General features: G+C 36.0%; 1 protein-coding gene across 1 annotated transcript in view; it reads left to right on the forward strand.

Moving 5' to 3' along the window:
- Positions 1-24,501, forward strand: part of Prtg (protogenin) — a 124,845-nt gene that overhangs the window by 80,375 nt on the left and 19,969 nt on the right. Inside the window, exons 12-14 of the mRNA XM_005316599.4 lie at positions 21,962-22,057; positions 22,640-22,826; positions 23,687-23,814. Of these exons, the coding sequence (XP_005316656.2) occupies positions 21,962-22,057; positions 22,640-22,826; positions 23,687-23,814 (411 nt within the window). The remainder of the gene's footprint in view (positions 1-21,961; positions 22,058-22,639; positions 22,827-23,686; positions 23,815-24,501) is intronic.

Consider the following 24,501-nt stretch of genomic DNA (forward strand, 5'->3'; position numbering starts at 1 on the left):
TCTTTCTATATTTAAAAAATTTTTTTTCCCAGTGATTTTATCATGATCACTAGACTTGGAAACCAATGTTTCTTAAGTTTTAATGTATATACAAATTAACCATAGATCTTCTTAAAACACACATTCTAATTCAGTGGGTCAGATGGGACCTGAAATTTTTGCTCACTTTGAGAAGCAAGGATCTAGACGAAGGGTAGGGAACTTTCCTATAATGGGCCAGATGGTAAATATTTTAGGCTTTGTTTGTATTATTAACTGAATGTTTATGTCTTTCCAAAATTCATGTGTTGAAGCCCTAACCCACTATGTGACAGTATTTAGAGATAGGGCCTGTGGGGAGGTGATGCAGATTAAATGAGGTCATAAAGGTGGGATCCTACTCCAATAAGCCTGGTGCCCTAGAAGAAGAGAAGAGACACTAGAGTGGGGTCTCTTCCATGCAAGGGTCTAGCCCATTGGTGACCATCTGCAGGCCAGAAGAGAACCCTCACCAGAAACTGAATATTGCCAGATCTTGATTATAGATGTCTAGATTCTAGAACTATGAGAGAAGTTTCTGTTGTTTAAACCACCCAGTCCATGGTAGTAGAGCAGCTAGAGCAGAGTGATGTCATGGGCCATACCTTCTCTTGTCAAAAGTGTTTGGTTCACTACTGTGTACAAAAACAGCCTTAGGAAATATGCAAATGCAGGGTAGTTTCAATTCAGCTTTATTTTTGGACATTGCAATATGAATTTCATGTGATTTTGAAATGTCACAAAATAGTATTCTTTATTTTATTTATTTATTTATTTGTAGAGAGAGTGAGGGGGGAGAGAGAGAGAATTTTTAATATTTATTTTTTAGTTTTTGACAGACACAACATCTCTATTTATATGTGGTGCTGAGGATCGAACCCGGGCCGCACGCATGCCAGGCGAGCGCACTACCACTTGAGCCACATCCCCAGCCCCAAAATAGTATTCTTTAAAAAAATTTTTTTCCAGCCACCTAAATACATAAGAACAGGTTTTTGCTCACAAGCTCTATCAAAGGCACCAAGCCATAATACTCTGATTTGTTAATTTCAGGTATTGACTATGTATGTTCTCACTTCTAAAAGTATAGACCCAAGATCAGCAGCATAATCTGGACATTTATTTTATTGCTCAACTTCACCTCTACTTCACCCCAGATTTTTAACATAAGGGTAAGGGATTTGGACCTCTGGTTTATGCCTCTCTTTATAAGCCAGTTCTGTAATTGTGTCATTACTTTCATTCATCGTTCCCTTTGCTTGAGTAGGCTCTTAAGAGGCATCCAAATCACAAGTCTAATAGCATATTCCGTCTTCTGAGAAATCTTACTTACTCTTTATTTGGTACAACTCATTTTAGGTAACAAGGACACTGTAAAATCAATTAGATTTTGTGTTATGGAATGAACAAGAAATTAAACCATAACATAAATGGTATTTTAAATTCTCAGGATGCAGCGAGGAGCCTTTAGTAATCTTTTAAAAAAGTGAATTTTTTTTAGCCCACTCAGCTGCCATCATCGAGCTTTATGATGTGCTCTTCATGCTACAACACTGTCTTCAAAGCCCTCTGCAGCTCTGTGTGAATACAGTGAGTGCAGTGTTTTAGGGAACTCAATAGCACTGGGATAGAGAGGATTCCATGCTCTCTCGGGGTTCTGTTGGGCTCCTGCTAAAAGGCTTATGACACAGAAGCTTCTTGGCCTCACAGATCATAAGATGAACTGAATTCAGAAATTTCTAATAATGGACTGCAGTTGCCATTACAAATTAGTCTCAAAATTGATGTGCAAGTTTGACTTCTCTGGGTGTTTGCTTAACTCCTGATGAAGACATTGCTAAGATACAGAAACCATTAGAAAAGCAAAATTTATAGTTTTAGAGTGTATACAACATGTTCTTAGAACTTTAGATCTGTATAAATAACCTTTTGCATATAAAGTTAATGCATAAGATAGCTGTCTATACCAATCTGTCTATACCAATTGTCACATTTTGTTTCATAAAAAGTTATTAAAGTTTATCCATCCTGATGATGGATTTTAACTTGTTTATTTGCAATATTTTTAGATTTTTAAAAATTTGTGTATGTTTATTCAATGTACACTGTATTGACAAAGAGAACAAACATAAAATGGCATGCCTTCCTCCAAAGTATTTAAGTTTAGTATGAAGAAATTATTGGTGTTGATAGGAAAAAGTTCTGATAAATAAAATTGAGGGTTAGACTGAGTATTTTCTGGAAACACAGAGGATAAATGAGTAATTTCACTGCATCATGAAGACTAGTTTGACTGGTAAAGAAATGGAGGGAATATCATTTTAGTCAGAGGAATTTAAATTGCACAAAAATATTCAAGATATAGCCTTATTGATTTTCTATGGCTGAAATGTGGATTAAGGACTGGGGATATGGCTCAGTGGTACAGTGTTTCAGCTTAATATGTATGAGGGTCCATCTTTGAGCCCCAGTATATAAAAATATACATTTTTTTAAATTAAAAAAGAGAAAAAAGCTGGGCATGGTGGCACATTCCTGTAATCCCTGTGACTCTGGAGGCTGAGGCAGGAGGATTGCTATTTTGAGGCCTCAGTAACTTAGCGAGACCCTCAGCAACTTAGTGAGAACCTGTCTCTAAATAAAAATAAAAGAACTGGGAATATACTCAAGTGGTAAAGCATCCCTAGGTTTCATCCCAGTACCAAATAATAAATATTAAACTTAGTTTAAAAAAGAAAAAGAAAGATGGATTATATAGGTAGAAGTTGCTGAGTCTGAAACCCCAGAGTAAAATGGGACCTGTGTCTTAAGGACCTTTCTATCCTGATAATGATTTGTTCTTATTGCTGTAGTATAAGCAGTGCCAAGTCATTTGAAATTTTCAAGTGAGGCAGTGACATGTTTGTTTTAGAAAGATAACTACTGAAGATATTTCAGTGGGTAGATTTAGAAAGGGTATTAAAGTAGACCAGGGAAAAGGATACTGAAGACAAGAATCAGTAAGCTGGTTGTTGAAATAATCTAAGATGATGAGAGTATGATACTACTACATCCTATTAAAATATACTAAAATTTTTTAAAACACCAAAACTGCCAGTAACAGGTACTGGCATGGATACAGAACATCTGAGACTTTTATGTGTTGTTTAAGGTGGTACAGCCACTCTGGAGAACAGTTTAGTGCTTTCTTATGGAGTTAAACATGCCAACACTAGATGATGCAGCAATGCCATCCTAAGTGTATTAGATAACAAGTATACACACACACACACACACACACACACACAAACACCCCTCTAGTGATAATTGCCGAACACTCGGGCTGGGAATGTGGCTCAAGCTGTAGCGCGCTCGCCTGGCATGTGTGCAGCACTGGGTTCGATCATCAGCACCACATACAAATAAAGATGTTGTGTCCGCTGAAAACTAAAAAATAAATATTAAAAAATTCTCTTAAAAAAATAATTGCCGAACACTTTATAAACTTAAACTCAGTGGATGAATGGATAAACTGCAGCATGTCCATACAAGTGGAAAACTCCTCAGCACTGAAAAGCAAAGAACTATATTGCTATTTGCAAAAATGTGTGGGTGAATCTCAATGGTGTTATGCTGAGTGAAAGAAGCTGGTCTCAAAAGGTTATATTCTGTATGATTCCATTTATATGACATTCTCAGAAAGTCATGTCTCTACGGATGGAAAACAACAGAGAGTGATTGCCATCGTTTAGAATTAGGTGCAGGACTTGACTACAGAGGGACTGCCTAGGAGCTCCTGTATATGATGGAATTATTCTGTATTCTGATTGTGGTAGTAATTACATAAATCTGTGTATAAAGAGCACAGTGCAATTAAAAGACAGTTGTAGTATAGGTAAATTTAAAAATTAAATCAGAAGACTAAGGGTTTTGAGATCAAATGGTCAGGTTTTGAACCCTAGCTCTCCAATCTCCTAGAAGAGTGATTTGGTCTACTTACTTCACTTCCATGAATCTCAGGTCCCTCCATTGCATCTACTATGTTGAGGATTCTTCAAGTATAGAACCCTCAGCCTAGTTCATTGTTACCTTGTAAGTGCTCAGTAACTGTTAGCTGTTCATAAAGATGATTTGAGAGAGGAAAAGATTGAAATGATGTTCAAGAGTTCTGAGTGAATGATACTTTAATTGGAATAGGGTTTTCAAGATTAAGACCAGGTTTAGGGGAAGTGGGAGATGATGACTTCAGTTTTGGTTGTGTTGGGTTATGATGGAGATGTCTAGAGCAGCTTAATACTGTATGGATTTAGACTTTTGTGCAGTTGGAAGTTTAGGCTGCACCATGTTCCAAGGGACCCAGCATCTGTTTGCCTTCGCTACTTGAAAGAAACTAACATAGATTTGAAGAAAAGAAACCAGTCAGCAGGCTTATACAACAAAGTTAAGTCATTTTGGGAAAAGAGGGGCAAAGCCAATAAATCTCATTGAAATTTCTTACATGGTGGTTGTTCTAACTTTGAACATTGTTATTTTGGGAGACTATAACTTTCAGTGGAGTCCTTTTTATTTATTTATTTTTTAATTCTAAGATCTCTGGAAACTGATTCTTTCCATATTGATGAGGTTATATTTATATTTTTTTCTCTATTTGATATAATTCATAAAATTTATCAGTCTTTCTTACCTTACAAAAGATAGAAGAAATTACAAATAAGAAGGAAGGAAAGGGGACTGGTGCAGTGGCGCATGCCTGTGATCCCAGGGGCTTGGAAGGATGAGATGGGAGGATGGTGAATTCAAAGCCAGCCTTAGCAAAAGGGAGGGTACTAAGCAGCTCAGTGAGACCCTATGTCTAAATAAAATACAAAATAGGGCTGGGATGTGACTCAGTAGTTGAGTGCCCCTGAGTTCAATCCCTGGTTCCCCAAAAAGGAAGCAAAGGGAATCAGCCTTTGCCTTAGTATGGGAGAAGCATAGATGGCATTCCAAATAGACTGTCCTAGCAAGTCACAGAAGTTGTTTTTGCATTCTTTCCCTTTGAAATTTTAAAATAATCTAGTTAAATGAAGTAGCATGACTGTCATAATTTGTATCTCTATGGCTTAAATTCAGAGGATTGCAAACAACATGAAAATGACAAGCGTTTCTGAGAAAAGCGGTGCCTTTCACCTTTGTGCTGTGTGTTGAACTGTGTCAGATTTGTATTAATGACAGTGGGATGTTATACATAACTTTGTTTCCTACTTAAACATTTTTCAGAGAGAGAAAAAAGTCAGTAACATATGCCTGTATTTCTTAGACTTTTTGTTTCTACCAACTTTAAAAAAAAATAAGGTTTGTCTTTAAAAAAAAAAAAAGTAATTGAAAAAAGAATTTTGATGTTTATTCCTGGGCTTTTAAATCCATAGTCTTGAATAGTCATCACTTTTTGAAATGCTGTAAAACATGGAATGCTGTGAAAAACATCTGTCTTATTATTAAATGAGGTGTAATATGTGAACAAAAATGACACAAAACTATTTTTTTTAAACAATAAAATGAAGTGCCTCCCCCCCCCCCCCCCAACAAAATTGATGTGGTTTGCTAAATGGCCATCACTTTTTGTGGGTTTGAAGTTTCACTGTTTTAGCAGCTGTGTGGCAAGTTTTCTAGCAGACAATAGTGGTGGGGAAGGGGCCCAGTTGCATCTGGTTTCTCTTTGTGGAATGACTGAAAAGTTGATATTCAGTGGTTTTCTTGAGAAAGCAGTTTATCTGTAACAGAGGAACTTTTTTAGTACCTAAATTAGCTTGCTGTGATTCATACCCATATGTTTTGTCTTCTTAAGAAAAAGAAAAGAAAAGAAAAAGAGTAAAGAAGTTCCTACCCTAAAACTACATAGCACAGATAACCCTTTGACCTTTGGTGCTAGGTAAAGATTTACAGCACTTATGGAGCCTCACTTCACATGCCTGACTGAAAAGAACCCTAAATAAAGTAAGGCCCCTGTGGAGACGGGAAAATAAGCAGGATAAGGAAGTTCCACGATTTTAAGTGGCTATGTTTTGTTTTTTACCAGTCTATAAAGTGAAATACCAATTGTGATGTGTTTCCAGTTTTGGAGTCTCTAGTCAAACTTGGAGTCTGATAAAGTCAGAGATAACCCTGAGCATAGGTCTTTTCTTTCTCTCAACAAACATCCCTTCTTCCTGGCTTTGTCAGACTAAATTCCCATTTGAAATATCTGGATAGCTTTTTTGTTTTTGTTTTTTGCAGTTGGGATTCAGATCCCGGGGCTTTGCCCATGTTAAAGTACTCTACACTCTCAGCCCTGGGTTTTTGTTGTTTTGTTTTTAAGGGGAAAAAAAGCAACAAAAAACTTCAGAGAATGGGCATGAGTGAAAGATAAGGGAGAGTGGGAATCATCAATTGCTTATCTCTTTATATGTTGAGAAAATAAGGTTTATTTCAAATACAAAATACAAAAACACATGACATGCTATTTGTCCCCCCCAAAAAAATTTTTATACTTGATTCCCAGTGACTCTTCAAATGGAGACATTTGTAGAAACTTGCATTACTTACTATCTAATGATGCTCACATCTGTTTAATAATTAGTTAACTAATAGCTTTATACTAATTCTTTAACTTGTATATATTTATGTATATCTTTTATAGAATATTCCAGCATTTGTTACAAAGAAGATATAAATACTTGAAGTTCTTGAAGTTTATTAAATTGATTTTACTGTTTTATTTTCTGCCTCCTTTCTGTATATGCTAATAAAACCCAAATAACAGTTTTCTTGGTCTTAGAGAGATGCTTATAGTTATCTATGTGTTCTTGGTTGTTTCATAGGCCAGAACTTTCAATTGTTTTGGAGAATGAAGGGAAGCCTTTGGTAAACTTTGCATTCTCCTGGTTTTAAGTCTGTAAAGCCTGGTAAAATGCTTGACATGAATCACAAACAACATCTCCTTAGAGAAGGAAGACTCTTGTAGGAAATTAAATCAATACTGTCCATTAATCATACTGAGAGTCAACCCTCAGACCACTCTGAAGTTTCTGGTGAATGTAAAGAATCTTTAGATGTGTGAGGTCCTTAAAGATCTAAGTAAGTTAAATGAGAGGAGGTTTTTAAAATGGCACCATTAGCACATGAAAGAAACTTCTGGGTGGATAGGGAAAAAAAACATTTGTTGTATAGCAGTAATTACTCTTGTGGGTTTTGTTTTCGTTTAAACTTTGTTCCTTAAAAAAAAAAAAAGTAATACAAATAAAATTTTAAGCTTTGTCCTAATTACACACTTCATATGACAGAGGGGAGCTAAAAGACAGGCCATTAATGATGGAAAAGAATTTTTTTATCTTAACCTTTAAAAGTAGTTTTATTTATTTTATTGCATACACAGTATGTTAGGACAGTCACACATGTATATGTTATAAAAGATGAAACAAATAAATATATAATGAGTGTCATTCCTGAAAAAAAAAATGTTGGTACTGGGAATACAGATTAGTGATAGAGCACTTGGTTAACGTGTGGGGCCACGGGTTCCATCCCCAACACGGCAAAAGCAAAAAAAATAATTATTAATGGAGAGTGAGATTAAAAAATTGGGGAAATATTGTTCTAAAATATTGAATCAGGTATTTATGATTATCCAGTTTCGAAGCTTGACAATCTAGAGAAGAAAATAGACATTAATTAAATCATTATATAATTTATAATAACAAACTTCAATAAATGTTGTAATGGAAAAGGTGCAAAGAGTTAACAAGACTGTGTAATAGTGGACATTAGAGTTTGAGAGTTGAAGTCAGGGGAGGTTTCCCTGAAAAGGTAATATTGAATTGAGATCTGAAGGATGAAAGACCCTGATGGAATAATGAAAGAATTAAAGAAGGTATCCTGTAAGCCATAGTCAGAATGATCATCAAAATAGGCTTAACACTTGTACCATCTTATTGTCTAAACAACCTGATTTATCAGTTGGTTTGGATAAGTTTGTATGATCCAAGAGTTTTCTATTATTATCCTGACATAGTTTATTGAAATTGTGTATGTTTTTCTATTCCATTTTAAGATGTTTAAAATCTTGAAAGACTTTGCATGGCATTGGAAAAAAACGTGGGCTGCCGTTAAGTGGAGACCTCTTGAATCAGTCAAGATAGTTGACTCCAGGGATATATTCATGGTTTATCATAGAAACCAGAGAAGTTGCCTCAGCTGAATGTTTCAATAGCATCTTAGCTTTCTCAGCCCACCAGAGTGGCAGTAACTTGCAAAACTTGTGGAAATGGAAATCAGTACATTTTGTTTGATTATCACAGATTATACATCTTCCTTGGTAGGTTGTGTAAATATATCTAGGTGGAGTCATTATTTCAGATTTATATATCTCACTGCTCCCTTCTAAGAAAAAATAAAAATGATTCAATAAAAAACACAAAAGTCAACAAACTAAAAGGTAAACAGATGAATAAGACCCAGTGTTGGTAGGAGTTTAGCATTAAATATACTCCCACTGGGCTGGGGCTGTAGCTGTAGCTCAGTGGCAAAGTGCTTGCGTAAGGTAGGTACTGGGTTCGATCCTCAGCACCACATAAAAATTAACAAAATAAAGGCATTCTATCCATCTACAACTTCAAAAAATATGTGTGGGTGTATATATGTATATGTGTATCCTCCTTTTAGGGACAACTTTTCTAGGGATAGATTGGGCAATACCAAAAAAAGAGAGGACTTACAATATGCATACTCTTTTACCCAGAGTCCATAATAGAAATACCTCATAAGAAAATAATAACAAACATAAATATTCAACCACAATAATAATTACTGCACTATACAGGATCATTTATAATCATGAAAACCTGAATATTTAGCAGCATAGATTTTAAAAAATAAACTATGGTACATCATATAATTTGGAAAAGTGTGGACATTTAAAGTAATGTTTCAGAAAGACATAATAAGCTGAATAAATTTAAAAAGCAGATTATAAAATTTTTAAAAATAGCATATTTGTATATTTGGATAATAAAGGGAATTTAAAAACATCAAAACATTTACAGTGCTTAACTCTGGTTGCTAGTCCTAAGGACATTTTATTTTTATTTGTTTTTGCTTATCTGAATTTTATAAATATTTCATAATGTATGTAATTATCATAGTTTTTTTAAAAAAAAACAAACAGTAATTTGGGGGGGATGGTGCTAAGGATTGAACATAGGGCCTCATGCATGCCAGGCAAGCACTCTACATAGAGCTATACTTCCAGCCCCTTGAAATATTTTTTAGTTGCATAAACCTAGATGAAAAAAAGAGGGTAAAGATAAAGTTTAGAAAATTAATAAAACTAGGATTGTGACTTCTGTTTGGGGGGAGGGAGTGTCATGCTGGGGATTGAACCCAGGGCCTTGTGCGTGTGAAGCAAGCACTCTACCAACTGAGCTATATCCCCAGCCCCCTAAGATGATGACTTCTTTATTGCTTGCCATAAGATCTGTACAGTTACTAGAACTGATCTAGAAATTTAGCTATGAACTTGCTTGAAGCCAAAGCAAACTACAAACACTGTTAGCTGTGGGACACAGGATATTATATGACTAGAAGGAGGTTGTAATATACTGTTGAATTTCTGAGATGCAATACCTCTAGAAAACTCTGTATGTTGAAATTGTTGAGATTCCTTGTAAATCTATGTACTGAAAATCATTTTAACTTATGCTTGATAATGGCTTAAGATAATAAGGAAGGAAGATTCTTGTAGTTTCTAAGATCATTTAACAAGTTTTAAGGTTTTGGATGACCCAGAGATATTAGTGGAGGAAACAATTAAAATAATTTTTTGAACTTCCACCTTTCTCCATCTGCGTGGCCAAGTGTGATGATGCTTAGTGTTTTCCCCTCTCGAGTAGTTACATTCCCAGCCTTTTCAGAAAATGACCTTTTGACTCAGAAATAAAATCATGGCAGATGGGCCTTAATTCCAATCCCACAATACTACAGAAACTACATTTTAAAGCCTCTGAACTTCCAGAAGGAAGAAGGCACTCTTTTAAAAAGGATCATTTTTTTCATGCACATCTCCATTCTGAGAAATTGCTGTTACTGTTTTTATCACAGTATTCTCTGCCTTATGTTGATTCAATTGCACACTTGTATGGCCCTGATTCTCTGTTCCTATGCTGGGTACATTTTATAAATTTGTATTCCTGTGTGATTTGTTGGAAGACAATGAAAAAGAATTCTGCATTTGTATTTGATATTAAAAAGTTCTGTACATTTCTAGGAGTCTTACAAGAAGTCTACAAGCATGTTAATGTTGTTTTCTTCTTGTCCTTAGTATTAAGCAAGTGATCAACACAAACATTCATGTACATAGACAAAGAAAATTATACAGAGAGGTAAAACTGGCTACAAAGAAAATTGGGCACTTCTGGAATTAGGAGAGCTTCTGAAACCATAGTATTCCTCTTCAACAAGCAACCTAACAAATCCACATTCAGAAAAAAACACATTCATGTGTTTAAGGTTTATTTCCTTGCGTAAAAATACCCTAAAGTCATATTTAACCTATATAATATCCTTGCCAAAAAATGTTTATCTGGAATTTGATAATGAGGAAACAAAGTCTAGATTGTGAGATATTTTGCAAAGTAACTAAACTGGAGGCTTCAAAAATGCCATCCTCAAGGAATACAGAAAAGAAGCAGAACAGTCCTAGATAAAGGAGACATAATGTAGAGTATTGATCCTTAGTTCAGTTCTCAGTAGGAAAAGACAGTTATAAAGAATATTACTGGGATAGTTTTGGAAGTATAGATACAAATATATAAAATTGTGTCATTGTTAAATTTATTGGTTGTAATAATGATATTGTGGCTGTGTAGGAGCAATCTCTGTGGTTAAGAAATTTGTCCAAGTGTTTAGGTAGGATGTGAAGTATGTGATGATTCAACAAAAGAGACAGTGCACAAGAGTACCAGACAAAACGGACACATCAAAATGTGCACAAAGCAACTCAAAGCAATTTTAAAAGAATAAAAACTCCTTTTATTGTGTTTTTAATCTTTGATCTTTACCTCCAAGTTAGAGAATGGATTTATAATGACCATGCACATGGTTAAAACAAAAAACACTTCTAAAGTAACTATTTATATAACAATATAGGAACATGGAGTTTTTTTTTTTTAAAGAGAGAGTGAGAGAGAGAGAAAGAGAATTTTAATATTTATTTTTTAGTTATTGGCGGACACAACATCTTTGTTTGTATGTGGTTCTGAGAATCGAACCCGGGCCGCACACGTGCTAGGCAAGCGCGCTACTGCTTGAGCCATATCCCCAGCCCCACATGGAGATATTTTTAAGTTCTATCAATTGGTATCTACTGTCATATAAATTTACCTATTAGGAAACAACGGCACAGAAAATCAATTTCTCATTCGCACTGTCCCACGGTTCTTCCAACTTAAAGGCCACTTTGAGGAACTAAAAACCAGCTGGGTGGATAAGACAGAAACACTCTGAATTGAAATTATTTTGTTAACTAAATATCTCTTATCCATGAAATGTTTATAAACTGATGTTTATAATAATATATTTCTGATTGAATATAAAAAACTTAGATCTGTGGAATATCATCAGAACATCCTTTTGGTGTAATATGCTATCTGCTCAAATTTTTTGAAATTTTCTATCATGTATTGAAACCATTTTAGGATATATTGGATACATTCCAGTACTCCAGAAGTCTTCAGTGTTTCTTAAAACTTGAAAGATTTAAGGTTTGTATAGAATTTGAGTAGACTGTTTATAGCCAATTAACATGTTAATGAACTGCACCTGCTTATATCAAAGAACTTCCCCTTATCTGCTAGCAATTACAATTGATTTCAGAATGATGCATTCAGCAATGTTTAAATAAGTTGTACAGTAGTGTAGTACTTCTTGTGGGTTTAAAGGAGGTGCAAATAAACAATCATGACTTTATCCCTATGATTGATGAAGCTGTTTCTCCAGCTTGCATTTCCCACTTGAGAAGAGATTTAAGAGTGATTTTACTCTTCAAGCTGTCTACCTGCACCTTTCCCCGTCCTGCTTTTAACTGCCGAGGTTTGAGATCTGGAGGGATGGTTATCGAGCTGCAGATGTTTTTGCAATGAAACCGTGCACCTCTGACCAAGTTGCTGTGGTTTGGGAGATGATAGATGGTATTTTCATGCTGCCTCACAAAAGGGTCAAAATGGCACGGCGAGCCCATGACAGTGAAACGGAGAAATGTTAGTCCTGGAAGGAAATTTATTTCATAGCTTCAGGGGAAGTTTGGCTGTCATGAATAGGCACTCTCTGTCAGTCTGTAAAAATATTGTTTGTAAGGCATTGATGTATGTGAGACAGACTGTGTGTGCATGTTGGCAGAGCAGCTACTTAAACAAATGCTAGGCAAGTACGGTACGTGAGCCACTTGACTATTCCACTGTGGGTGCTTTTAGGGTAAAAATTGCTCTGACAGAAATATCAACATGATCAAAGGAATTTATCTCATTTTCTATGTGACAATTTCAAATAAACTTGGTTTGAAAATTTGAAACCCTCCTAATTGTCATAGGCGACTATATACTCTATCTACTGCATTTTTTTAAGTTAGAAATTCACACTTGTGATCAGCAGTCACTCTTTTTATTCATTTTTAAATTAATCAGGAATGTCTTATGTGGACAAGTAACCATTTCTTATTAGTATGGTTCATATATACCTCATAAACTTTGGGACAGTTAAACCACTGCTTTTCTTTTTCTCTTTGCCACACAAAGGAAATACCAACCCTTAGCTCATTTCCATAGATTGATGGTACGGTGGTAGAGACTCATCTTAAAAAATTGGACCAATGAAGTACTTTTCTTCTACAGCATTCACAAAGGGAAAGGCCTCTCATTAGAGAAGAACACAGAAGATAAAAAACCCTGTGGACAAGGCTGTAGTATCACTTTCAGATTAGTTTTTCAGTGTGTGGATGTAAATCAGATTCATTTAATAGCAAATGTTGAAGTAGAAATCTTTGACTCTAAATTTTTCTCTTTTTTTAATATTTATTTTTTAGTTGCAGTTGAACACAATACCTTTATTTACTTATTTTTTTTGTGATGCTGAGGATCGAACCCAGGGCCTCGCACGTGCTAGGCAAGAGCTCTTACCCTGAGCCACAACCCCAGTCCCTCTAAATTTTTCTTAACCAGACAGCATGAAGTAATAACATTTGTCAAAAACAATAAAAATTTTTAAAAAGAAGTCTTGAAAGCCCGATAGATGTGTAAAAGTGAGATTACAAGATCAAAAAAAGAAATAACAATCAAAATACCAGTGAATACAATATAATTGTGAAAGCCTTATGCCTCTGGATTTCACAAAACAATCCTAGTCATTTTGTGATGGTTTTAAAAAGAGAGACTATTAATAGGATATACTTATTTTGATAGAAAACTGATTTTTAAAAAGTCACATACAAAAAACCTTCTTCTAAATTATCATAGACTCAGGAGAGGGGATGTTTTTGCCTGGTGTCTGAGGTACTATTTATCTTGAGGCCCTCCAGGAGGGTGGAGAGGGACTGAGTCATTTCAGGTTCAGACAATATCATCAGCTTCTGTGAGAGCTCTGTACAGTGCACACAGGGAAGGCTGGAGCGTGGTGAGTTGCCCCCTCCATCTGCCCTTCTGTTTGTTTTACACTCAAGTAAATATTCTGCATTATCACAGAACCGATTCATAGCACTTTGGCATAGTCATCATTAAACAAATCTCCTGTAAATTTAGAATGCAGATGGAGTGAAAAAATGTTTTAACAATCTTTACAGAAATTCAATTTGTAAACAAAAAAGAATGAATTTTTAACCTAGGCTTAAAATAAAATTTATGTTCTTTTAGCTAAAAATCTGTCTTTAATTCAGCATGCTGATATTCATTTACGACATCATTTTAACCATCATGAATTAACTAATTAATTTTTTCCATGAAGCTGGATGATAAAAGACAAGAATTGAGTTTCCTCTGAAAAGAGACCTGTTCCCCTCATCTTGGTGTGGTCGAGAGTGGAGAAATGCTATAGTCTTTGGAAAACTTGAAGGCAAATCACACTGCTAACTGTGATTTGTGTTTTTGTTACTGTGTTTGAACATAGCATTTTAGAGCATAGCATTTCATTCTGCTTTCCCACCCATCCCCCTTAGCATTTTTCCTGCTCCTCTGCTGCTGGACCAGACTTGGGCTGGCCCCAGATTCTGTGTCAGAGGCCATGACCCAGGTGTCACAGCAGTCCGTACTGCTGGCCTCTTCTCTGAATAATTATATGGGGTATTGTGTTGAAGGGACAGGCATGGGGGCAGTGCCGTCACCCTGGCTAGCCAGGCCAAGAAGCTCTCTAGTCTGACTGCAAGAGAACAATGGGCCTGAAAAGGCTTGCACAAAACCTTGCAAGACAAAAGACTAAATTAAAAATGGGCATTCAGCTGTGGTTCATCCTGCAGAATGTCACCTAACCTATTCTGATTATTTCCTATTTGAACAGCTTCAGTATGTGCTGATCTTGTATCAGCAGATTTTCAGATTGCTATTTACCTTCACAGGTATATCCCTATATAGAGACATTGTATCACTTGGACTCTTTTGGGTGGCTTGAAGCTGCCTTAATAATGACACTTCACCAATTAATTTAATCAAAGCTTTTCTGTTGCATTATTTTAAGTAAATAATTTAAAGCAATACATAGTGATTTGAAATTTGGGCATTTTCTTACTCTTACTTTATTATCCGTTCTCTCAACAATTTCATTTAGTCAGTTTCCTGTGTGTATGTAATGAAATCCACAACACCTCACCTGGCCCCCAAAGCTCCCTGTGATTTGTTCCCAGCTTGGATTTTCCGTGTGGCCTTCACTCATGGACCCAGCAGCAAATCTGAACTCTTCTCTGTTATTTCTCTGTGTTCCTGTCTCTGAGCCATTGCTTATCTTCTTCCTTGTCTTAGATATCTTCTTCCCCAGGCTTCCTTCAGGGTCAGAATCTCGAATGCCACTTCTTCAAGCCCTCCCCACTCCAAATTAGTATTAATCATTCCTTTTTGTGAATACTTTTAGAGTTTTAACAAATCTCTTTGCAGCAGTTATTCCTATCTTGAAGCATTATGCTTATTTTTACTTTTGTCTTGGCTCCCTAATATGCTGTTATCTAAACAAATTTCAGACCAACTGTTAATATGTCAACTTTCTAATCTAACAGACAAGGAGACTTAAGTTCCAGGAGTCTGAGTGACTTTTTATAGCCACACAGCTAGTTAATCCAAGATTAAAATCTAAATCCCCAAGCCAGGTCTCTTTCCTACATTTATTTATTTAGCACTAAATAAGCACTTACCATGAACCAGGTGTTTTTCTAAATATTTTACATTTAATTCTTATTTTTAAAATGAGGAAACATGATTCAAACTCAAATAGTCCTATTCTACCGTGCTGTTCTACATGAGAAGGCACCAGGGCTAGATATTTAGGAACCTGATAGTAGGTATTTTACATTGTTATTACATGTTGAGCAGCCCTTATCCAAAATGCTTGGGACCAAAGTGTTTCAGATTTTGGAATTTGGGTTTAAGGATGCTGGACCTGTGTTGATATTTTATCAGTATATTATTATCGCTGACGATGATACTATCATACCTAGGCATTTATTAAACACTTTATGTGAGTAAATTGTGTTCTCCTTCCAAAATTTCATGAGGTAGATGCCAGTGTTATCATGCCCATTTTATAGGTTATTAGAACCAAGGCACAGAAAGAAAGTAAGTTTGCTGTATTATGAACATACTTGAATTGGAATCCAGTTGACTCTGGGTTTAACATCTCAGCCCTTCACCACTGTTCTATGCATGCTGTCTCTTAGCTTTTTAGCAATGTTGAGTCATTAGGAAAGGACAGGTGCAGAAACAATGACCACCTTATGGTTTTTTGAAGTTCATATGAAATATTTATATGTATGACACAGATCCAAGCCAGCTTTTCTTCCTTCTTACCGCTTTGCAATTCATCAAGCCTTTCATTAGGTGAAACTTAAGCAACAGCATTATTCCGTGCATACCTGTTTTGTTTTGATCATTGATCAATTTCAGCTGGTATCTGAAGCTCTCCCTTCGTAATAGCATAGTGTGGCCATCACTCTCTTTAGACACACAGATGCCATCTCGTGGTGGAGAAGAGAAATGCAAGTTTTTCAAATAAAATAACTGGAAGAAGGCATGGGGTTTGTTGTGTGGTCTTCAAGAATACTTTGCAATGAAAAGGCTACCTTAAAGCGGTAACATGCTCGCCTGGCATGCGCAGGGCGCTGGGTTCGATCCTCAGCACCACATAAAAATAAAATAAAGATGTTGTGTCCACTGAAAACTGAAAAATAAATATTTTTTTAAAAGGCTACATTATACCAGTAGTTTTAGTAAGTAACTAAAAAGCTGTACATATACAGCTGGTGCACTGTTATTGTTAATTTTCATGTAGTAAGAATGGAACTAGGCAGATTTTGATTAATACAGCTTTTAAAAATCTTGGCATTTACTGAGAATCTCATTTAATTGGCCTTCATTTTTCTTGTTCTGAGTTGTAGTTACTAAGAGCAATAAACACCTGGTTGTAAAAATGGGATATAATTAACAGATTGGATTAGTTTTGTGTCCATCTGCTTACTGTTTTTAATACTAGCCCTCAAACTCTTCCATATTTCACTTTTATGAAACAATTTACTGTTCTTCCATTAGGGAAGAAATTCATTAAGTCGTTTTCCAAAGCATTCGTCATTAGCAGATGGAAGATTATTAGATGAATATGGAAGATGTGGGTGAAGGTGGATTTGCCACATGTAACATGTTGCCAAAACATGAATCAAACATTCTTAGTGGACATAACACAAAATATAGCCCTTTCAATTGCTTATGTAAGTCAGACACACATTGGGAACCTTTCCTTGCCATATGCATCGTGGAATATTAGTGAGGATAGAATAGAACTCAGCTTCAGTCTTTGCTATTTGCTAATTTGCTGATATTCTGGACTCTAGACTTACTTTGTGTGAATGAATATCTTTAATATCCATAAGACTTAGCAAAATGATTCTTAGATTTGTTAAATGCATATTTTTGGTGCTGTTTTTTTTTCCTGTTCTTCCAGGCAACTTTACTCATGTAATAATAGTTTTGTGTGTTTACTATTTGCAGGAACTGCACAGACTATTTAATAGGCATGATTTCATGTAATACTCTTGAAAATCTCTATAAGGGAAGTCCTATCTCGGTCTTCTAGATAAAAATAAATGAAATTTAGAGGAGTAAGTAAGGAATTTGCTCAATTCTAATGAATAAAACAAGTGGAATATTCATTTATCAATCTGTCTCCTTCAGTAGATGGAAATCCAAAGCAGAAGTTGTGTCCTAATCCATGGGTCTTCCATGCAATACAAGACTTTCAATAGACACTTGATCAATGTTGATTTGATACCTGTGAACTCTTTCTCAATCAGTCAGACTCCTGAATCTGCTGTTGTTTTCCATGACTAATGCTGTAAGTTGGAAGAGCTGGTTGGTGGTGAGAAGGAATCAGAAGGAAGGAAAGTAGGGCAAGCTGGAGCCAGTGGAGAAGATTGAGGATAGAGCCAGAGCCAATTGCTGGGAAAGACACCTTCAGGCCAAAAGTTAACTCCCTAATAAAGAAGAGACAAGTCCATTAAACTAGCATCCACAATCACTTTTATGTAAGCCAACACTTCAGAGCTGGACTGGTATGAATCAAAAGATTTAGGATCAAATGTGTGTTTTCTTTAAGCAAGTTTAAGCAGTAAGAATTGGTTTTTATGTGTTGCATTTTTAAGGACCAACTCTGGGACCTACCCTGCCCGACCCGTCTTTCTCCCCCTTCCTTCCCTGGGTTTTGAGGAAGCCTGCACTGTTCTTTGTGGCTGCTTTCCTTACTCTGCTGTTTTCCTCCAAGCCACATAGCCTAAGTCTGCTGAGTCTCACATAACCAAGCCCCACCTACATGGCAGTGCTTAACTCAAGTAGGGCTATCGCAGGCCTTCGGAACTGGTTCTCTGCGGTATTTCATGGTGTTGATCCTGGTCTCTGCTTTGTCTTTTATGTGCAGAGAATCTTTGCAGAACTGTAAGATTTTAGGTCTTGTGCTACTTATGCTGAGGTTCATTCTTTGTGCATTTACTTACACATAATATGTGGGTTCTAAAAGTTTTTGTTTTTTACTCGGTATTCTTAATTCCTTTAATTTGTCTCTATTTTCTTTCTAAGCTGGCAACTCTCATTACTTAATAACGCTCATCATAACTTAAGCACCGTGGTCCCTGGTTCTTCTCTTAAATTTACAAATAGTATATGAAGTCAAATTTCTAACACATTGATAAACAAGAATGAGTCAGGTTGTTGCAAGGTCTCTGGATTGACAAACCAAAATAATATAGTAGTTAGAATCAGGTTTTTTTAAAGCTGAAGAGGATGATGTGGCTACTCTGGCAGATCCACGTGGTCCATTACTCAGTTTTGCCTTTAACCTCTCATTTTGATTTTTTTTAAAATGAGATTCTTTGTATGGCATAATGAGTAGCTCACACATGAACAAATGTGAATAGGTTTCCCTTCTCCTTTATTTTTTCTATGTGTTATGTCCTGTTTTCTATACTTATCCTGGTTTTTGTTTGGGCAAAAAGGATCTTGTACTTTAATGTAGTTGATTTTCCTATTTGGTGATTTGTCTGTTCCTGACCTTAGGTAAACCAGCATGGGAAAGAGCCTGGCCCTAGAGACTCCAGGATACCTGGATGGTTTCCACTGGCCTCAGAAGTGCTGCTCTGCTTGAGTGGGGCTTTTATGAGTCTGCCCTCAGTGGGCAGCAGGCAGGTCCCAGGGCACTAAAGGAGCAACTCTGTTCTTTCATCTTTCAGACACATAAATTGCTTCTGTCTGATCAACAAAAAATGTTTATTACTTTTTAAAATTTAGTGTATGGAGTTTATATCTTAAAGAGGATAAAGGGAAAGCTGAAGACATGATTTTAAGGACTAGTAAAAACTAACCATTTCATGAGTTAGACATCATTACCCTAAGTACCTGTATGAAGATACAAATGGTGTGAAAATACTTTGTGTACAATCAGTGACTTGAAAATTTGTACTCTATATCTGTCATATGAAATGAACAGCATTCTGCCATCATGTATAACAAATTAGAATAAATAAATAATTTAATAAAGAAAACAAAACCTGGTCATTCCAGAGAAGTATTCATGCAGTGTTGACTAAGATTCCCCAGTAAATAGGGGGGTTGCATTGAAAAATGATTGATTTCTCCACCCATACTCACACTCTATCACAATCAGCTATCCATCTTTGGCTCTCTAAAGAGAACGTGAGCTGCTTTGAGGGAGAATCTGCTTTTGTTTCCTTGGCTGTACCTGATGCATACCTGGCAGGGTACTTTACATGAGAGTGCTTCCCTAAAGAGAGGGTAAAGAAATGTTTTTCAAAGTTGCACTATGAATAAAGAACTATGATGCAAAAAGCTAATTGAATTCTTTGTGCCAATTCAGAGGGAGTATATGTAATATTGAACCCAGAATCCAGTTGACTGGAAGGTACAGCAAAATGTAAGGAGTATAGAAAAAATAAATTAGATCCAAATTATACAGCTATCAATCTAAACCAAAACCTTTTGAAGTTTAAAATTTTAGTGCTTACTTAGAAACAGGTTCAGTCATGAAATCCAAATGTGAACATGTTTGCTGATAATTATAAGCTGTTCAAACATCTGTTTTGAAATTTGTTATAAGGAGACAAACTCACTAGTGATAGACATGTGTTTGTGTAAACTTAGAAGCCCTGTACTTTGTCATAGAAATACCCACAGGTTCTTGGCTCAGCTTTCATGACCTTTGATGACATTCCCCCTTAACACCCATGTGTCACCAGCTGGCCAGGTTGGCAACTAAAAATCCACACAAACACAGAAATACCTTTTTGGGGGTTAGGGACGGCTCTGAGACCCCAGGTGTCAGTTTCCACGCTGGAAGGCAAGGGAGCAAGGGAGGCAAGAGGCAAAAGAGAGAGCACACCTGAAATTCCCCCTGTTTACTGAGGAAAAGCCATTCATAGACTATTCCACCCAAATAAGGCAAGGGATTGAGTTTCGAAAGGTGGAGTGTTGCTTGGAGATGTCTTGTGGTCAGCAAATTGATTGACATCTTGGAAAGCCACACCCATCTCAAGGGGTGTGCAGGATCACAAGTTGAGCAAGAGAAAAGGCCCACATGCATTGCACAGCCCAAAGACCGGGTAATGCCAGACCAGTCCCCTCATACTCTGAAATGCGCATGACTCACACACAGCCCACAGATGGCTCACAACACCCATGTACCATAGTTTATAAAACAGGAATAACACATACTTTGAACTTTTACTTTAAAGTTTTGTAAATGTCAAATAAGACATTGTATTTGAAAGATTTATTCTATGAAATAGTCAAATGTTATTAGTTTTCCTACCTTTCTATCTAGGAAATACTGAAACTTTCTAAGTTGTAGAAAATTTTCTTCTTGTGATTCTAACAAGTGGAAATGATAATGTCATACTTTAGAACATTATTGTAAATATTATAATACATTTATAAGGTTTACAAAATTGAAAGTTTTATAAAACTTACGTTTTACTTTTGAAGTTTTAAATGTTTGAATTTACTCTAGTATTCTTATTATTTAAGTTACACTGAACATATATTTATTAACGTTGTTAATAATGTATTGAATTTGTGTTTGTCATTAAGAGACATAATAGAAAAATACATTATTTCTGAGTAGTATTTAATTTTACCTTAAGTACTTTATAGTTAAATGTTATTACAATTAACTTTAAGCATATTTATATTGTTAACCTCTGACAACTTTAAAAAGTGTATCAGTTCAAAATTATAACCATTTATTTCCCCCAAAGCCCTGAAAAAAATGGTTTTAAAATATATGGATCAGATTTTAGTGTTAGTGTTGCAGTAGTTAATAGGCACCAGTAGAGGGAGCGCTAACCCATCTTTCTTGAATTTATACTTGAAAATGTAATTTATTAAAATGTTACACTTAAGACAAATTTAAAACTTGAAGGACATCTAATTATAAGTTCTCAAAGGTACTAAAAGATGTCATTTGTAATTTACCTTAACACTGAGGAACAATCTCACTTTGATTTCCATGGTTTTAGATATATACTTGCCAAATACAAAACTTCTTCATAGTTATAACATAGTATGGAGTCTTCATAATATGACCTCCTGTGATACTTTTAACTCAGGTCTTTTTAAAAAATATTTTTAGTTATTGATGGACCTTTATTTTAGTTATTTAAATTTGGTGCTGAGAATCAAACTCAGTGCCTCATACATGCTAGGCAAACGCTCTTCCACTGAGCTACAACCCCAGCCCAACTCATGTCTTTTAAAATTAAGAATAGATGCTGGGGATGTGGCTCAAGCGGTAGCTCGCTTGCCTGGCATGCTTGCGGCCCAGGTTCAAACCTCAGCACCACATACAAACACAGATGTTGTGTCCGCCCAAAACTAAAAAATAAATATTAAAATTCTCTCTCTCTTTAAAAAAATAAAGAATCTAGTCATTTGAGGAGGAGGATGAAGGGGAGGAGTGGATATGATAGAGATCATTGGAAATTAGGTGAAGTACTGTAAAGTTTGAAGTTTAGGGTCACAGTAGCAGTGCCATACCAAGTGGATCCCTAAGTCATGCCATGTAGGGAGAAGAAGAAAAATTTCATTTTTCCTTAGACCGTCCACGCATTAAGAGGGTTTTAAAACTAAAATCTAGAAAGGCTCTGTCCAGAGCACTTGGTTATATCCAGAGGGCTGGTCCTGACAGTTACATTTTGATTTCTCTGTAGACCCCAGAAGAAAATATCATGTGAGACTGCTGGCTTACAACAACATAGAAGATGGCTACCAGGCTGACCAGACTGTCAGCACACCTGGATGCGTGTGTACGTGAGAGTTGTGATTAATCACCAACCCTGTTCTCCTCCTCCTTGAAATTTTAGTCTCATTACTACTTGGAATCTTTGGTGGTTAACTTTATATACTTCATGCTTTATGTAGCACAGTATGTTGAGCCACGTAGGTGCTCAGTAAATATTTAAGTAAGATTTTAAAATTCTATGTACTTATGTTAATTTTGCAAGGAAAAAAATGTTAGAAATTAACTGGGAAAAATAACCACTGAAAACCTACACACTGAATTTTCTTTTGTCTGCTTTCAGCTTGAAGCTAATGGTTTCTCTCCAACTGTTATTCTGTTTAATTGCTACTAAAGAGGATGTTGTTTTTGCTTAATGTCTTTAGCTAGTAGCTCAACTTTATTGTCCTATCTATTCAGTATTGACAGTATTTGACTCCTTACCTAACTTAAAGAAGAGTTGTTTAAGTTTGGGAGAGGTAACTGCAGACCATGAGTTTCTGGTGGAAAAATGATCTACAATCAACTTACACAATTGAATATTCTGATTTTACCACTTTCTACATTAAACCTTGTATCATGCAGTGAATTAATGTTATCTTTTCAATAGCTGTTCGAGATCGCATGGTCCCTCCTCCACCACCACCACACCATCTCTATGCAAAGGCTAACACCTCCTCTTCCATCTTCCTGCACTGGAGGAGGCCAGCGTTCACCACCGCGCAAATCATTAACTACACCATCCGCTGTAACCCTGTTGGCCTACAGAATGCTTCTTTGGTTCTATATCTGCAAACGTACGTAGCTTCTGTTAATGGTTGTTATCTTTGCCTTCCTCCCCATTCATGCTTACTTTTTACTGTCTTGATCCCAGTTTGGGCTTCAGCTGTGAGCATTTATCTTACTTCTAAAATGCTGGGAGTTTTGCCTCCCAATTTTTACCACATTCAGTTCTGAAAACTGCACTTTTTAAAGTTAATTTGCATGTGATTAAAAAAAAACTTCTCAGCAACATGATTAGGCAAGAAGCTATTATTATTTTCAAGTAGCTAAACTCAGCATGTTTAGAGAAAAAAAATACCATTTGCATATGGGCATCAAAAAAATAAGGCTGTCATTCTGTTTTGTAGGTTAGAGTTACAAAAATGGTCATCATTGGGGGATGGGGGGGTTTCCTGGTGATTGAACCCAGGGATACTTTTACCACTGAGCCACATCCCCCAGTCCTTTTTATTTTTTATTTTAAAACAGGGTCTCACTAAGTTGCTGAGACTGACCTATAACTTGCAATCCTCCTGCTTCTGCCTCCCAAGTTGCTGGGATTACAGGCATGCAGCACCATGCCCAGTGTCATCATGATGCTTTGAAAGAATAATTGGGCTTCCAGTATTTCTGGGGAAGTCTCTTTGTATTGGGACATTTCTGTAGTTAATTTTCTGGTTTCTTCTCAGAGAGGCAACCTGTAGGATTATTTCTATAGAATAATACTAAATGTAATATTTTTTAATACATTAGATTGCTCTTATAGTTTGAAAAAATGTTTTTAAAGAAAATAAGCTAATGATAGTATGTTCTACCTGTTGGTTAGGAAAAAACTGACAACCTTTTAGAAACAGTGGGCTTCTGGAATTAACAACTTTATTACTGTTTATTATAGATCAGAAACTCACATGTTGGTTCAAGGTCTAGAACCAAACACTAAATATGAATTTGCTGTTCGATTGCATGTGGATCAGCTTTCCAGTCCCTGGAGCCCTGTAGTCTATCATTCCACACTTCCAGAAGGTAAAGAAAACACTTTCATTCTGGGTTTTATCTTCAAAAATATTTTTAAAGGAATTTTTAGAAATATGTATATCATTTTGAGAAGGATACTATCCTGGTTACCACTTACACACAAATAATTGAAAGTGGAAGTCAGTGAATAATGATGTTTACTAATGCTCCTAGGAACCCACAATGGAACCTGTTTCTTTTTTTTTTTTTTTTTTTTTTTTTTTAGTTGTAGTTGGACACAATATCTTTATTTATTTATTTTTATGTGGTGCTGAGGATCAAACCCGGAGCCTTGTACATACTAGGCAGGTGCTCTACCGCTAAGCCACAGCCCCAGCCCCTGGAGCTTGTTTCTATGAGCTTGATGCTATGCTGAGTGAATATATTTGATTGAGCGTGAGTTCTGAGGCTCATTTATGGGCTCTAGCTGAGATATTTCATGTCTCTAAACCTGTGTTTCCCTTTCTCAAATGAGGGTGAAGAACTAGATGATCTAGGAGGAGTGTTCCTGCTCTATTTTAAGTATGTTGAAAGAGAGCAAGAAACATGTCAGTGAACACTGGGCTTTGTTGATATGGTTTTGGCATTATTCCATAGGAAATGTGGACCCAAAACCAGCTCTTCAAATGTTTAGCTCATATTGAAGATTGAGTCAACTAAAATTCCAAGGTCTTACTACTTTTCACCATTATAAAT

Source organism: Ictidomys tridecemlineatus, chromosome 5 (genome assembly GCF_052094955.1).
Source record: "Ictidomys tridecemlineatus isolate mIctTri1 chromosome 5, mIctTri1.hap1, whole genome shotgun sequence".
Lineage (NCBI taxonomy): Eukaryota > Metazoa > Chordata > Mammalia > Rodentia > Sciuridae > Ictidomys > Ictidomys tridecemlineatus.